At 38.0% G+C, this 15,520-nt stretch overlaps 1 protein-coding gene across 9 annotated transcripts in view; it reads left to right on the forward strand.

The window, feature by feature from the left end:
- Positions 1-15,520, forward strand: part of ATF7IP2 (activating transcription factor 7 interacting protein 2) — a 76,075-nt gene that overhangs the window by 16,607 nt on the left and 43,948 nt on the right. For 8 of the 9 annotated variants that reach the window (XM_061401106.1, XM_061401113.1, XM_061401108.1 and 5 more), the window contains 4 exons: positions 6,818-7,671; positions 8,677-8,801; positions 14,578-14,712; positions 15,261-15,356. In XM_061401106.1, the coding sequence (XP_061257090.1) occupies positions 6,828-7,671; positions 8,677-8,801; positions 14,578-14,712; positions 15,261-15,356 (1,200 nt within the window). In that variant the 5' untranslated portion in view covers positions 6,818-6,827. The remainder of the gene's footprint in view (positions 1-6,817; positions 7,672-8,676; positions 8,802-14,577; positions 14,713-15,260; positions 15,357-15,520) is intronic. The other variant, XM_061401112.1, reaches the window with a different exon arrangement.

Raw genomic sequence — 15,520 nt, forward strand, 5'->3', positions numbered from 1 at the left:
GGCCTCCCTGTTCATCACCAACTCCTGGAGTTCACTCAGACTCAACACCCATCGAGTCAGTGATGCCATCCAGCCATCTCGTCCTCGGTCGTCCCCTTCTCCTCCTGCCCCCAATCCCTCCCAGCATCAGAGTCTTTTCCAATGAGTCAACTCTTCGCATGAGATGGCCAAAGTACTGGAGTTTCAGCTTTAGCATTATTCCTTCCAAAGAAATCCCAGGGCTGATCTCCTTCAGAATGGACTGGTTGGATCTCCTTGCAGTCCAAGGGACTCTCAAGGGCCTTCTCCAACACCACAGTTCAAAAGCATCAATTCTTTGGCCCTCAGCCTTCTTCACAGTCCAACTCTCACATCCATACATGACCACAGGAAAAACCGTAACCTTGACTAGACGGACCTTTATTGGCAAAGTAATGTGTCTGCTTTTGAATATGCAGTCTAGGTTGGTCATAACTTTCCTTCCAAGGAGTAAGCGTCTTTTAATTTCATGGCTGCAGTCACCATCTGCAGTGATTTTGGAGCCCAGAAAAATAAAGTCTGACACTGTTTCCCCATCTGTTTCCCATGAAGTGATGGGACCGGATGCCATGATCTTCATTTTCTGAATGTTGAGCTTTAACCCAACTTTTTCACTCTCCTCTTTCACTTTCATCAAGACGCTTTTTAGTTCCTCTTCACTTTCTGCCATAAGCGTGGTGTCATCTGCATATCTGAGGTTATTGATCTTTCTCCCAGCAATCTTGATTCCAGCTTGTGCTTCTTCCAGCCCAGTGTTTCTCATGATGTACTCTGCATGGAAGTTAAATAAACAGGGTGACAATATACAGTTTGACGTACTCCTTTTCCTATTTGGAACCAGTCTGTTGTTCCATGTCCAGTTCTAACTGTTGCTTCCTGACCTGCATACAAATTTCTCAAGAGACAGGTCAGATGGTCTGGTACTCCCATCTCTTTCAGAATTTTCCACAGTTTATTGTGATCCACACAGTCAAAGGCTTTGGCATAGTCAATAAAGCAGAAATAGATGTTTTTCTGGAACTCTCTTGCTTTTTTGATGATCCAGTGGATGTTGGCAATTTGATCTGTGGTTCCTCTGCCTTTTCTAAAACCAGCTTGAACATCAGGAAGTTCATGGTTCACATATTGCTGAAGCCTGACTTGGAGAATTTTGAGCATTGCATTACTAGTGTGTGAGATATAATGGTCATCTGAGTTAAATTCACCCATTCCAGTCCATTTTAGTTCGCTGATTCCTAGAATGTCGATATTCACTCTTGCCATCTCTTTTGACCACTTCCAATTTGCCTTGATTCATGGACCTGACATTCCAGGTTCCTATGCAATATTGCTCTTTACAGCATTGGACCTTGCTTCTATCACCAGTCACATCCACAGCTAGGTATTGTTTTTGCTTTGGCTCCATCCCTTCATTCTTTCTGGAGTTATTTCTCCACTGATCTCCAGTAGCATATTGGGCACCTACTGACCTGGGGAGTTCCTCTTTCAGTATCCTATCATTTTGCCTTTTCATACTGTTCATGAGGTTCTCAAGGCAGGAATACTGAAGTGGTTTGCCATTCCCTTCTCCAGTGGACCACATTCTGTCAGATCTCTCCACCATGACCCTCCCGTCTTGGGTGGCCCCATGGGCATGGCTCAGTTTCATTGAGTTAGACATGGCTGTGGTCCTAGTGTGATTAGATTGACTATTTTTCTGTGAGTATGGTTTCAGTGTGTCTGCCTTCTGATGCCCTCTTGAAACGCCTACCATCTTACTCGGGTTTCTCTTACATTGGGCGTGGAGTATCTCTTCACGGCTGCTCCAGCAAAGCACAGCCGCCGCTCCTTACCTTGGACGAGGGGTATCTCCTCACCGCTGCCTTCCTGACCTTCAACGTGGGATAGCTCTGCCACCGCTCCTTGGATGTGGGGTTGCTCCTCCCGGCCACCGCCCCTGGCCTCAGGCGTGGGGGTGTGGGGTAGCTCCTCCCGGCCGCCCCCGACCTCGGACGTGGGGTAGCTCCTCCTGGTCGCAGCCCCTGAACTCGGACTTGGGTAGCTCCTCTCAGCCGCCACCCCTGGCCTCGGACACAGGGTAACTCCTCTTGGCTGCTGCCCCTAACCTCGGACGTGGGGTAGCTCTGCCCAGCCGCCACCCCTGACCTCGGACTTGGGTAGCTCCTCTTGGCTGTTCCTGCGCTGTCACAGCCAGGCACTCTCGGCCACTGCCCCTGACCTCAGACGTGGGGTAACTCCTCTTGGCCGCCACCCTTCGGGCGTGGGGTCCTCCCAGCTTCTGCCCCTGACCTCGGATCTGGGGTAGCTCCTCTCATATATATATAGTATATTCATAATTTATTGAGTTCTCTTTAAAAATAAGACAACCCAGTAGAAGAAAATGAGCAAATCATAACTAGGAATTTTGCAGACAGGGAAACAGGTATAACCAGTAAACATGAAAAAATACCAGTAATTAGTGAGATGCAAACTAAGGCAGTGAGATACGCATCTATATCCAAGTAGATTGATAAAAATTAGGTCTAGCAATACCAGGGGCTCAAGAGGATGTGAATAATGGTTACTTGTACACATCTCCTGCAGGGATGTAAGTTGGTACAACTACTTGGGAAGGTAAGTTGGCTTTCTTGAGAACTTGAAATTTTGTGTAACTTATAGCTACCCAACAAACCCACTCAAGAAATGCTTACAGATATACACCTTGAAGCAAATATGTTCACAGCAAAAGTGTTATTAAGAAAAACAAAAAAGATGGAAATGACTCAAATATCCTTCATAGGTAATTGAATAAACAAATTTTGTTTTACTGACCTAGTGCTTTATTATAATATCATGAAAATGTATGAAGTATTGCTGTATATAATCACATGCATAAATTAGGAGAATATGAGTGAAAAAACAAGTATTAGGAAACTATAGTTTGCTCAAAAACAAGTATAATCAAACTTCATTGTTTTTGCATGACATTTGTAATGAAACTATAATTCGTAAGAGACAATAGATATATAAACTCAACAGTCAGGTTACAGATTACCTCAGGATAGAGAAGAGGGAAGGGGCACGGTATGGAAAACATAGGTAAATGCAAGTTGCTAGTTGTATTTGGTTAAATGGTGGATGGATCAGAGATACTCAGTATCTTCAGAATGTTGTTATACATTATATATTACATGTATTTTTTTTTTTAATTTGTTTCTTTTTTACCACGCTGGGTCTTCACTGCCGTGTGTAGTCTTTAGTTGCAGCAAGCATTGGCTTTTCATTGCGGTGACTTCTCTTGTGGAACATGGGCTCTAGGTATGTGGGCTTCAGTAACTGTGGTGTGGGCTCAATAGTTATGGCTCACTGGCTCTAGAGCACTGGCTTAGTAGTTCTGGCACAGAGGCTTATTTGCTCCACAGCATGTGGGATCTTCCTGGTGTGCGTGTGTGCATGCTCAATCATGTCAGACTCTTTGGGACCTCATGGACTCTAACCTACCAGGTTGCTATGTCCATGGGATTTTTCCAGGCAAGAATATTAGGGTAGGTTGCCATTCCCTTCTCCAGGGTAACTTCCCAATCCAGGGATTGAACCTGTGTCTCCTGCATTGTCAGGTGGATTCTTTACCACTAGACCACCAGGGAAACCATACAATACATGTCTTTATGCATCAAATGTAGAAGCATTTTTATCTCAAAATTTTTCACAGCTTTTCGCTGCTGCTGCTAAGTTGCTTCAGTCGTGTCCGACTCTGTGCGACCCCATAGACGGCAGCCCACCATGTTCCCCCGTCCCTGGGATTCTCCAGGCAAGAACACTGGAGTGGGTTGCCATTTCCTTCTCCAATGCATGAAAGTGAAAAGTGAAAGTGAAGTCGCTCAATCATGTCCGACTCTTAGCGACCCCATGGACTGCAGCCCACCAGGCTCCTCCGTCCATGGGATTTTCCAGGCAAGAAGTTTGGGATTTTTCCAAAGGCCCTGAAAAGGACCACAGGAATGTGTTCCCTTAGTTGGTGTTTGCAAGGTTTACAAAAGTAAGATAGTTTAACTGTAATCATATAAGACTGTTGTCTCTCATTTTAATTTCATCTTACCCTTGCTTCACCCAGCAAAAGAATTGCTTCAGGCATTTTGTGATTGGGGATATACTTAGTGTGTCTTTAATAGGATACATTTGTGGCTCACAGTCACTTTTGAGTGTATTCAGTTACTGCTATCAGCTTTATTGTGGTGGGAATGTGCTCTGTGGTGCCTGGCACCTGGAGTATCTGAGTTATGAAGAAGCTAAAGATTGTAATTTATGAAGTCAGAAGATAAGGAAAATTTTTTCCAATTATTTGATGTTTAAAATTTTAACTAGGGAATTTAATTCTCATAGATTTCCCCTCAAAAGATAACTTTTATTAGAAATATATTCAATAACAGATTCAAGTAGAGAAATTCACTATACATATTTTTCCTTTTGATAGAACCCTACCTTTCAAATAAAAGATTTTTTTTTTGTTGTTTGTTTTTAAATGACACAAAGCTGTAGCATTATCAATAAGAATTTATATTTTTAGATGAAGTTGATTGTTGTATACATCCTGATTTTTGGTTTAAAATTAATCAACCCAGAACAGATGGACAAACTGTGGCATATTCAAATGATAGACTACTGTACAGCAATGAGAAAGAATGATCTACAGTTAAACAGAGCATGCATGAATCTCACAAATATAAGCAAGAGTGAAAGAAGCCAGACACTGCTGCTGCTGCTAAGTCCCTTCAGTCGTGTCCGACTCTGTGCAACCCCATAGACCACAGCCCACCAGGCTCCCCCGTCCCTGGGATTCTCCAGGCAAGAAGAATGGCACAGGAGTGGGTTGCCATTTCCTTCTCCAATGCATGAAAGTGAAAAGTGAAAGTGAAGTTGCTCAGTTGTGTCCAACTCTTCGCAACCCCATGGACTGCAGCCCACCAGGCTCCTCCGTCCATGGGATTTTCCAGGCAAGAGTACTGGAGTGGGGTGCCATTGCCTTCTCTGAAGCCAGACACTAAAATGTGCTTATTATGTAATTTCATTTATATAAAATATAAAAAGTGGGTTAAATTCATCTATGCTGTTAGATTGCAGGCTACTGATCATCCCTGGGAGACGGGGAGCGAGTGACTAGAAGGAGAAGTATGAGGGGACTTCCAGGGGACTGGAATTATTTTTTTTATTCTTTTATTTCTATAACCTTTTTAAAGAACAGTTTTAGACTCACAGCACAGTTAAGAGGAAAATAATAGATTTCTCCTAGATGTCTTGCCCCATACATGTATAACCTCCACCATTATGAACATCCCCTACCAGAGTGTGTTGTATTTGTTGTAATTGATGAACCTATGAATCATTCTCTTTTTGATCTAGATTTTAGTTAAAGGGGTGTATTCAGTTTGTGAAAATTCTTTTAATTGTGTACACATGATATGTGCACTTTTCTGTAGTACTATACTCAGTAAAGTTTGAAAAAGAAAAAAACAACAAAAACTCAAAAGAATTAAAAATTAATCAACCTTGCCCTAGGAAAGACTTGGTTTCTCCATTTTTTCTATGGTGAATATTACAAAAACTGTATTCATAAAGAGGCAATCAAATATATAGTCAAATAGGGAAAGTAGAATTCTATCTTATATCAGGCCCTTAATTAATGAAAGTGTGCTATTTTTCTGGATTTTCTGATTTTTAAGTATGCATGACAGGTTTTTGAAATTTGAATTTATGGGGTTTTTTTTTCCCCCCTTCTTTTAAGTAAGATTCACTTAGCCTTCAGGTCTCAAAAATCCTGGAATTGTTCCTGATCAAATGATATACTGAATGAAAAGAATATATATAGTCAATGAAAGCTTCAAGTAGGAAAATAGATAAGGATAAATCAAAAAATTATTCAGGTAGCTTTGAATGGGTTGCTAAGTTGTGTCCAAGTCTCTGCAATCCCATGGACTTTACCCCACCCCACTGGGTTATTTGTACCTTGAAAGTACAAATGCTTTCTACCTCATAGACTGTGTCTTTGAATTTAGTGTGCTCTATAGTTTGTTAGGTAACTGGTCTACCATGTATTATATAGTTGTTTGTTTTGCTTATATTTGCCTTGTAATTTGGCAGTTTTCTTCTAAACCATCTACCTATCTATGGTTTAGATTGGACTTAATGTGAATACTTAATGTGAATAATGAGAAATACAAATAAATATTGTTTTTCTCTGCTATGTAGTAGATTTTTATTTAACAGAAATAATTCAGGATTAAGAATGTATTGAAACCTAACTTGGTTTTCTTATTTGAACTAGCATCATGTTGTGTATCTTAGTGCTCATTTCATACTGATAACTGTTGGGAATCAGCTCTTGCAATACCATTAATTTGAAAATTGGAATATTAGGAAAGCTTTAATAAAGGTGCCACGTGATACAGAAAATGGAATATTCCATACAAAACATTGTTTATCTGTTTTTATGAAAAAATGTTTTAAGTATGGCCTGCTTAGATTATTTAAATTAGAACTCAATGGTTATAGTAGTGAGGTGTCATAACAAAAAGTGGCCTGATAAATGATCAGACTTAGTATCAAATAAAGGCTTACTGGCAGTATAAATTTTGACTTTATATAGTTAGAGTTATAGAACAACGTTTAATTATCAGTGACACAGATGAAAATGGATATAATTTTCAATAAAAATAATTATCTAAATCTGGCACATAGTCTCAACATTATTTTAATATTGTAAATAAATGTTAGCTTTTGTCTGTTAGAGAAACGCATTCAAATATGGTATTTTACATTCCAGGATATGAAAGATGGCAAGTCCAGATAGAAGTAAACGAAAGATTTTAAAAGCCAAGAAAACAATGCCTGTAAGTTGCCGGAAGCAAGTAGAGATCCTGAATAAGTCAAGGAATGTTGAAGCACTAAAAACAGCAGCAGTTGAGAATAATATATCAAGTGGTAATCAGAAGTCAAGTACTGATGTCATAAGTAGCAAATGTAGACATTCTGAAAACGATGCTTCCTCATTGAACTCCATCAAAAATTCAGTATGTGGACCAAAAAGTAAAGAATTTTCTCAGAATTTAATAAAACCACTAGAAATTACTGATTCGGAAACAAGATTGGAATACACAGAAGAACAAGTTGTGTACCCTTATGAAAAGCCAAGTAAAACAGAATTTCCTGGGAAACTCTTTATACACAAGGCAAAAGCTTCACAAAATACTTCTGAAAATCATTTTGAATGTCAGGCAAGTGTAACAAGATCCTTTTTTGAACATGAAGAAGATTGTAATCTGAAATCCATTTGCCATTTATCCAGTGTATTGAGTGATATAGTTCAAATTCCGAAGTCTACAAAAACAAATACCTTGGATGATAAGAGAATTGACAAGATAGTTTCCTATTTAGAAGCAAATTCCAGTGCTGAGTTATATGATAAAAAGCAAAGTGACATTTTAGTTTTCAGTTCAGATGACCCTTTTGTGCCTGGTGATAAAATACCTAAGTTGGTGAATTCAGTCATTTCAAGTAACTGTGCTGATGACATTTTGAAAAGTGAAGAATCCTATAAAACCTGTCTTTCCAGCATTTTAAGTTGTGAAAATATAGACGCAGAGTGGCTGTCCTCACGTGACACTGATAGTAATAACAGTAAGTGAATACTTATGTATCTCTTGGAGAAATTAAAATAGTTACTTTGCTTGGGGGAATTTCATTATCTCAGATATAGATACAGTAGAATCCTTACAGACAGGAAAACAGTAAATGATGACAATAATTATTTCAGAGTATCTTGTTTCTGAACCATTCTTAGCAGTGATGGGGAATGGTATCCTCTGTCTCCAACGGGAAGTAAGTTCTGGCAAAGAAGGAAACAACCACTTTCCTTTGAAAGCACAACAGGATTAAAAGGTGGTTCATAGAGATTGTTTGCTTCATTGACACCTTTTCTGTTTTGGAGTTTTATTAAGGCTATTTGAGAGAGTGGGTTTTTAAAATAGTTGATGAACCCATTTCTTTCTGTAGAATTGACCTATATATCACAGGCCAAGTATAAGCTGATAGATAATAAGCATACATATACATACAGGTTTGTGTGTATGTAGTGTAAGAAATACGTCAAATAATTAACCAATGGAGTTTTAGGATTATAAAATTATTAAAATAGCAGAAGTTTATTAAAAGTAGGGTGTTTTATAGTTTAATGAGATATAAGAAAAAAATTATTTCATAGGAAAAATATATTTGTTTTCTTGTCTAGGCTACAGAATAATCATTTAACAAGGTGAATTTTAAATTGCTTAGAAGTAATATAGGGTCACCTATTAAAAATATGTTGGACTGCCTAAAAACTAAAAATAATGTAAGACCACTCAACTGTAAATAGAAGATCTAATGCTATAATTTATTCAGTTATTATTATTATTAAATAAGCATTAAATGTGTATTAAATAAGATGGGAGGAAAGTATATCCCAGACCAGTACTAAGATTTTTTAATTTGTTGGAATTTTTTATACAATTACATTTTCTGAAAAATGGTCCTGTGGTCACATTTTAGTTTTTAAATTTGCTTAGGGGTCCCTAAATTAGAAAATCCCCCTGTTTCTTTCATTAGAAGGAAAATTTTTATCTCTGATCTTTTCATCTTCCCAAGGCCATAATCAAAAGAAGAGGATGTTTTCAGAAAACAAAGAAAATGTTAAGCGTATGAAAACTTCAGAGCAAATTAATGAAAATATTTCTGTAGCTCTGGAAAAGCAAACAGCTTTGCTGGAACAGGTAAAATATTGGGCTTAAATATTTGCTTCAGAAGCTTATTTTTTAAAAGATAGTAAAAGTTAATTGATCTACATGGTGAGTACACATAACTTTCATGATGAAGGACTGGTACATGAAAACTGAATTAGCAGGTGGAGGTATTAGGAAAAAATAATTGTTTACGTCACCTCTCTAGATCCTTGAAAATGGTCCTTTACAGAGAAGCCTACAGAATCATGTGAAGGGAGAGGCTGTGGTATTAATATAGAATAGGCTTTTCAGTCAGTATTTTGCTCAAATCTTTCAAGTCAGATACCACATGACCTTGAGTTTCATTCTGTCTCTTTTGTACTGGTCATGGGATTCTTTGATCTCCAGCTATAGCTGTTTGTTATCACAGTTGATACTTAATAGAGTCAGGCAGCCCAGACATTCATTGTAAAGTCTTTGGGTTCACTTGCTGTCATTTCCAAGTTTGTACAGATAATGTTGCATTATCTGACATTTTGCTTTTCTGGCATCATTAAATGTACTTTTTCTTTTCTTTTTGGCCTATTTCATCTCATTGTATTACAGTTTCTATACATGTCTGATTTACTCTGAGTATCAGTTCAGTTCAGTTCAGTCGCTCAGTCGTGTCCGACTCTTTTCGACCCCATGAATCGCAGCACGCCAGGCCTCCCTGTCCATCACCAACTCCTGGAGTTCACCCAGACTCATGTCCATCAAGTCAGTGATGCCATCCAGCCATCTCGTCCTCTGTCATCCCCTTCTCCTCCTGCCCCCAATCCCTCCCAGCATCAGAGTCTTTTCCAATGAGTCAACCCTTCGCAAGAGGTGGCCAAAGTACTGGAGTTTCAGCTTTATCCAAAGAAATCCCAGGGCTGATCTCCTTCAGAATGGACTGGTTGGATCTCCTTGCAGTCCAAGGGACTCTCAAGGGCCTTCTCCAACACCACAGTTCAAAAGCATCAATTCTTCGGCACTCAGCCTTCTTCACAGTCCAACTCTCTCATCCATACATGACCACAGGAAAAACAGCCTTGACTAGATGAACCTTTGTTGGCGAAGTAATGTCTCTGCTTTTGAATATGCTATCTAGGTTGGTCATAACTTTCCTTCCAAGGAGTAAGCATCTTTTAATTTCATGGCTGCAGTCACCATCTGTAGTGATTTTGGAGCCCAGAAAAATAAAGTCTGACACTGTTTCCACTGTTTCCCTATCTATTTCCCATGAAGTGATGGAACCGGATGCCATGATCTTTGTTTTCTGAATTTTGAGCTTTAACCCAACTTTTTCACTCTCCTCTTTCACTTTCATCAATAAGCTTTTGAGTTCCTCTTCACTTTCTGCCATAAGGGTGGTGTCATCTGCATATCTGAGGTTATTGATCTTTCCGCCGGCAATCTTGATTCCAGCTTGTGCTTCTTCCAGCCCAGCGTTTCTCATGATGTACTCTGCATAGAAGTTAAATGATCAGGGTGACAATATACAGCCTTGACGTACTCATTTTCCTATTTGGAACCAATCTCTTGTTCCATGTCCAGTTCTAACTGTTGCTTCCTAACCTGCATACAAATTTCTCAAGAGGCAGATCTGGTGGTCTGATATTCCCATCTCTTTCAGAATTTTCCACAGTTTATTGTGATCCACACAGTCAAAGGCTTTGGCATAGCCAATAAAGCAGAAATAGATGTTTTTCTGGAACTCTCTTGCTTTTTCCATGATCCAGTGGATGTTGGCAATTTGATCTCTGGTTCCTCTGCCTTTTCTAAAACCAGCTTGAACATCAGGAAGTTCACGGTTCTCGTATTGCTGAAGCCTGGCTTGGAGAATTTTGAGCATTACTTTACTAGCATGTGAGATGAGTGCAATTGTGCAGTAGTTTGAGCATTCTTTGGCATTGCCTTTCTTTGGGATTGGAATGAAAACTGACCTTTTCCAGTCCTGTGGCCACTGCTGAGTTTTCCGAATTTGCTGGCATATTGAGTGTAGCACTTTCACAGCATCATCTTTCAGGATTTGAAATAGCTCCACTGGAATTCCATCACTTCCACTAGCTTTGTTCGTAGTGATGCTTTCTAAGGCCCACTTGACTTCACATTCCAGGATGTCTGGCTCTAGGTGAGTGATCACACCATCATGATTACCTGGGTCATGAAGATCTTTTTTGTACAGTTCTTCTGTGTATTCTTGCCACCTCTTCTTAATATCTTCTGCTTCTGTTAGGTCCATACCGTTTCTGTCCTTTATCGAGCCCATCTTTGCATGAAATGTTCCCTTGGTATCTCTGATTTTCTTGAAGAGATCTCTCATCTTTCCCATTCTGTTGTTTTCCTCTATTTCTTTGCATTGATCGCTGAGGAAGGCTTTCTTATCTCTTCTTGCTATTCTTTGGAACTCTGCATTCAGATGTTTATATCTTTCCTTTTCTCCTTTGCTTTTGGCTTCTCTTCTTTTCACAGCTATTTGTAAGGCCTCCCCAGACAGCCATTTTGCTTTTTTGCACTTCTTTTCCATGGGGATGGTCTTGATCCCTGTCAGTGAGCTTCAAATTTAGTAGGTCCTGTATCAGGACTTGTATGGTCATGTTTTGCTATTTTATTACCACTGAAATGCCTCAACTAAAAGTCATTATGTGATTAATGTCTGTCATTAGCAATAATGGATCAAAATGTCTCAATCCAAACTATCCTACTGCTTCAGAAACAAAACACTACTGTTTCTAACACAGGCCATTACAATTACATAGTTATGTATTATATGAATATACATTTGCGTAATAAATGGAAACCTTTTGAAAGACTCAAATAGAATCAGCTTAAAAGATGAGGCAACACTTTCACCCTTTCTACCTCTTACTTTCTTCTGCAAGGCAAAGGAGACATTAAAAAAAAAACGTAAATATTCTGTTGTTTGCAAGAATGAGGTAGCAGAATTAGGTTAAGCATGCGTGCATGTGTGTGTGCGTGTGTACATGCACATGTGCATGCATGCTCTGTCTTTCAATCGTAAGTAGCTCCATGGATTGTAGCCCACCAGGCTCCTCTGTCCATGGGATTTCCCAGGCAAGAATACTGAAATGAGTTGCCATTTCCTATTCTGGGGATCTTCCTGACCCAGGGATCCAACCCATGTCTTTTGCGTGGATATAGCTTAAGAGGTTGGGGATTGCAGATGTGTTGTTCCCAGTGAGTTAGTGGCTGAATTCAGTAATAAGTTATGATGTGGACATATAAAGACAAAATTTATTCTTTTAACATTTTAATTTTTCTGGCATGGAAAAATCAGAGTTTCATTCACTGCTGTTATCTGCCTCACAAAATAGTTGGTCCACATTGACGCAGAATACGGTCCTTTCCCTTTGAGGTTTAGACAATGCCGTTTATTTGTTATCCTCCCGAGCCACTACCACCAGAAGTTTCTTGCATTGTCCAGAGACAAAGGTTTTTAGCTAATTCCTTTTATCTGTCTCCCAGTAACTAACTCTCACTCACTTGATATTTTAATTCCTGTCTAAACAGTTGACTCTCTAAACCACATCTTTTTTCCTTGTTTGAGTCCCAGTGGAATAGGGCTTCCCATTCTGACGTTGTTCTTTCCTACTGAGAGAGTCCAAAAGCTGTTGACTCATCTTTTGAGGTTTCAAAAGGATCTTGTCCTGGTATATTCCAATTAAATTACTGAAGTAGACGGGGTTTTCTTCTGAAGTCTAAGTTATTCACCCTATGCACCATTGTAGAAAGTTGAGTCAGATACATAATTGCCAGTCTTTCTCTAATATTTAGGCCACTTTGCCTGCCATATGCAAATTGTAGCTAGAACTTCATCTGATTCCATAATTTTAGTCACATTACCATCGGTAGAAGACAGTAATGAGGTATTTGGTGGAGGTTATTGTGCCTGCCTTCTGTATGAAGAATGTCACCACTAAGTGAGAACGAATATCTCTCTACACCATAGGAATCATGCCTTAATGAGCAGTTAGTCCAAAATAACGAAGTTTTAAGGGTCTGCCTTCATCTGAATCATCAAGAGTACTTGTTTAAATTGTGTTTATTTTACACTGAGCTCACTAATAATTGTTTTAAGATTCTTTTTTCTCAAACGTACCTGATGAGAATCAGTAGTGGTGCCTATACAACTTTCCAGGCCCCTTTCCAGGAAATTGTTTGATGAATCCAGGTCAGGGCCTAAGAATTTGTGATTTTTAACAAGTATTCCATGTGATTGATGCTCCTTACCAGGAAAGTTTGATGAACACTGTTCCTTTTGTTTCTAACAAAACAGTATTTCCCTAAACAGAACTGACATGTTTTTCCAAAATTTCATTGGGGTATGAGCTTCACATATTGACCGTAGTCAGTGAACTGGCAAGCATGCAGTAATGCATAAAAACCTTACATGGGTTGATAGGTAATGGCTGTCAGTAAAAATAGTATGGGTTTTTGAGCATTTACTTACATAATTCGTTTATTTTAAGCAGTTAGTTTAATCAGATATTCAAAAATTGTAAGAGTACAAGTGATAATCATGTCTGATAATGTTGAAAAACCACTGAAGAAATGTTAATGAAGCACTACAGAAGAAATAGAGTAGACAGAAATTTTGAGGAGCAAGAACAATTGGGAATGAGAAGGGAAAACCTTGGGAATAATCAAAAGTAAATTTTTGATTAAGACTAGTCATCCAAGTGACATAAATATAAATGAGTTTAACATAGAAACTGTTCTAATTTTGAACCCCAAGTTACAAGATATTAGGGGAAGATATAAATATTGCTAATAAATACCTTAATTATATCATGACAGGTTTTGTACTAAAAGAGACTACTCTGTTGTGAGAGTTGCTTAAAGGAGCATATACATTGAGCAAACACCTGTAGTGAATATTTCTGAACGTATGGCTCAGCAGAGCTGTTCATTTCCTTGGGCATTGAGATTAACTATGCTCCCTGAAAATAGGCCAATCTATTTTCTGAAAACCAGCCAGATAATGAAATTCATTAGTGTTTCATGTGCCAACTACTATAATCTGATAGAATAGCATGCATTATGCCAGATAGCACTAGTCACATAATTGTCACTAGTATCTTACAATTTTAACAATAAGAAGTCCTCCCTACTCCGCATCCCCACCCCCAACATAAAACTATGTATGGAGATTATTTTGCATATTTATGTCCTTTTTTAAAATTCAGTGTTTTCCATTTTATAGAGCTCTTATGCATATTATCTTTTTATGTTCTTATGAAAATCCTACGAGCATCCCTTTTGCAACACTGTATGACATCTGTCCATTTGTGGACAGGGCAAATGAAGCTCAGAGGTGTTGTGACTTCCCAAAGGTGATACAGCTTGTTAATGACAGGGTCAAGGCTCAGATTTTCATAATTTGCTTTATATCTACTACAGATCGACCAGCCATTTGAAATAAATACAGTCTCTTTTCATAGAGTACTAGGTTTCAGTTATGGTCATTAAAAATATATATAAATGGGACTAAATAGGCTTTAATTTGTATTATGGAATTCAACTGAAACTGTAGGAAACTAAAATTAGTATTGGGAGGATAAACTTAATTTCTAACTTATCCATATATTTAAATGTTAGATGTGTTCTGCTGAATTTGATTTTTAACTTTTATAAAACTTACTGATACAGTAATACAAATATATAAATAAAGTACATTTTACTAGTTACAGTAAACCTAGAAAAAAGCAAAGCTGTTTTCAAGAAGTAGAAAATAAATTGCTTTTAAATTTGAAACATGGTGGTTTGTATTTTTAAATTCTAGGTCAGACATTTGGTTCGACAGGAGATCTATAGTATAAGTTACAAACTATTTGATAACAAACTGAGAGAATTGACTGAACGCATTGGGAAGACACAGTGCAAGAATAAACATGAAGCAATAGCGGATGAACTCTTTGTAAGTTTCTAATTTCATTTGAGTACTTTTAAAAAGTAGAATTTAATGATGTTGTACATGGTAGGAAAAAAAAATAAAGGTATACTGAAATCTGATTCCTGGCCACAACCTGATATATTAATACTATATATAGAATTTATTATACCTCAGCTGTTTGGTCCTTGAAAAATACTTGTAGAGCCATCAGCCATTTGGTGTCAGTTCAAAAACATTTTGTATTAGCATTTGTATAACCCGTTTCAGACTTTCTTTAGGGTTTTTTTTGTTTTGTTTTATTTTACTCTTCTAGGGTTACTTGTGGATTGGCATTTCTATCACCATTAATTTTATGGTGAACTAATTAGAAGTTTCATTTTCTTTTTTAATCTTCCATTCTTGGACATATTATACTAGCATCAAACCTGATTTAAATGTTTGTCTTACGTAAGAATTTCTCATATATTTGATGGATGCCTAAGTCTCACAAAACTACATGGGCAAATAGTTTTCTCGCCGTCTCTATATGATATATATATTTTGGTACTCCGGTTTGTTTGTTTTTTTCCTAGGCAAAAATAGCAAAACTTCAAAGACGTGTTAAAGCGGTGTTATCTCAAAGGCATTTTGTGGAACCAAATGTGGTATCCAACAATACAGTTTGTAAGGTTGGTATAAATGTATAGGAGTTTTAATAACTTACTTGACCCACATTATAAGTAGTTGGATTATAAGAAGAGAATGTACTTCCAGATGAAGACATGGGTTTAAAAGATAATAAATTTATACTTAAGAAATTCCTATGACTCTGGAGAAGTGGCCAAAACTAATG

This window comes from Bos javanicus, chromosome 25 (assembly GCF_032452875.1).
Source record: "Bos javanicus breed banteng chromosome 25, ARS-OSU_banteng_1.0, whole genome shotgun sequence".
Classification (NCBI taxonomy): Eukaryota; Metazoa; Chordata; class Mammalia; order Artiodactyla; family Bovidae; genus Bos; species Bos javanicus.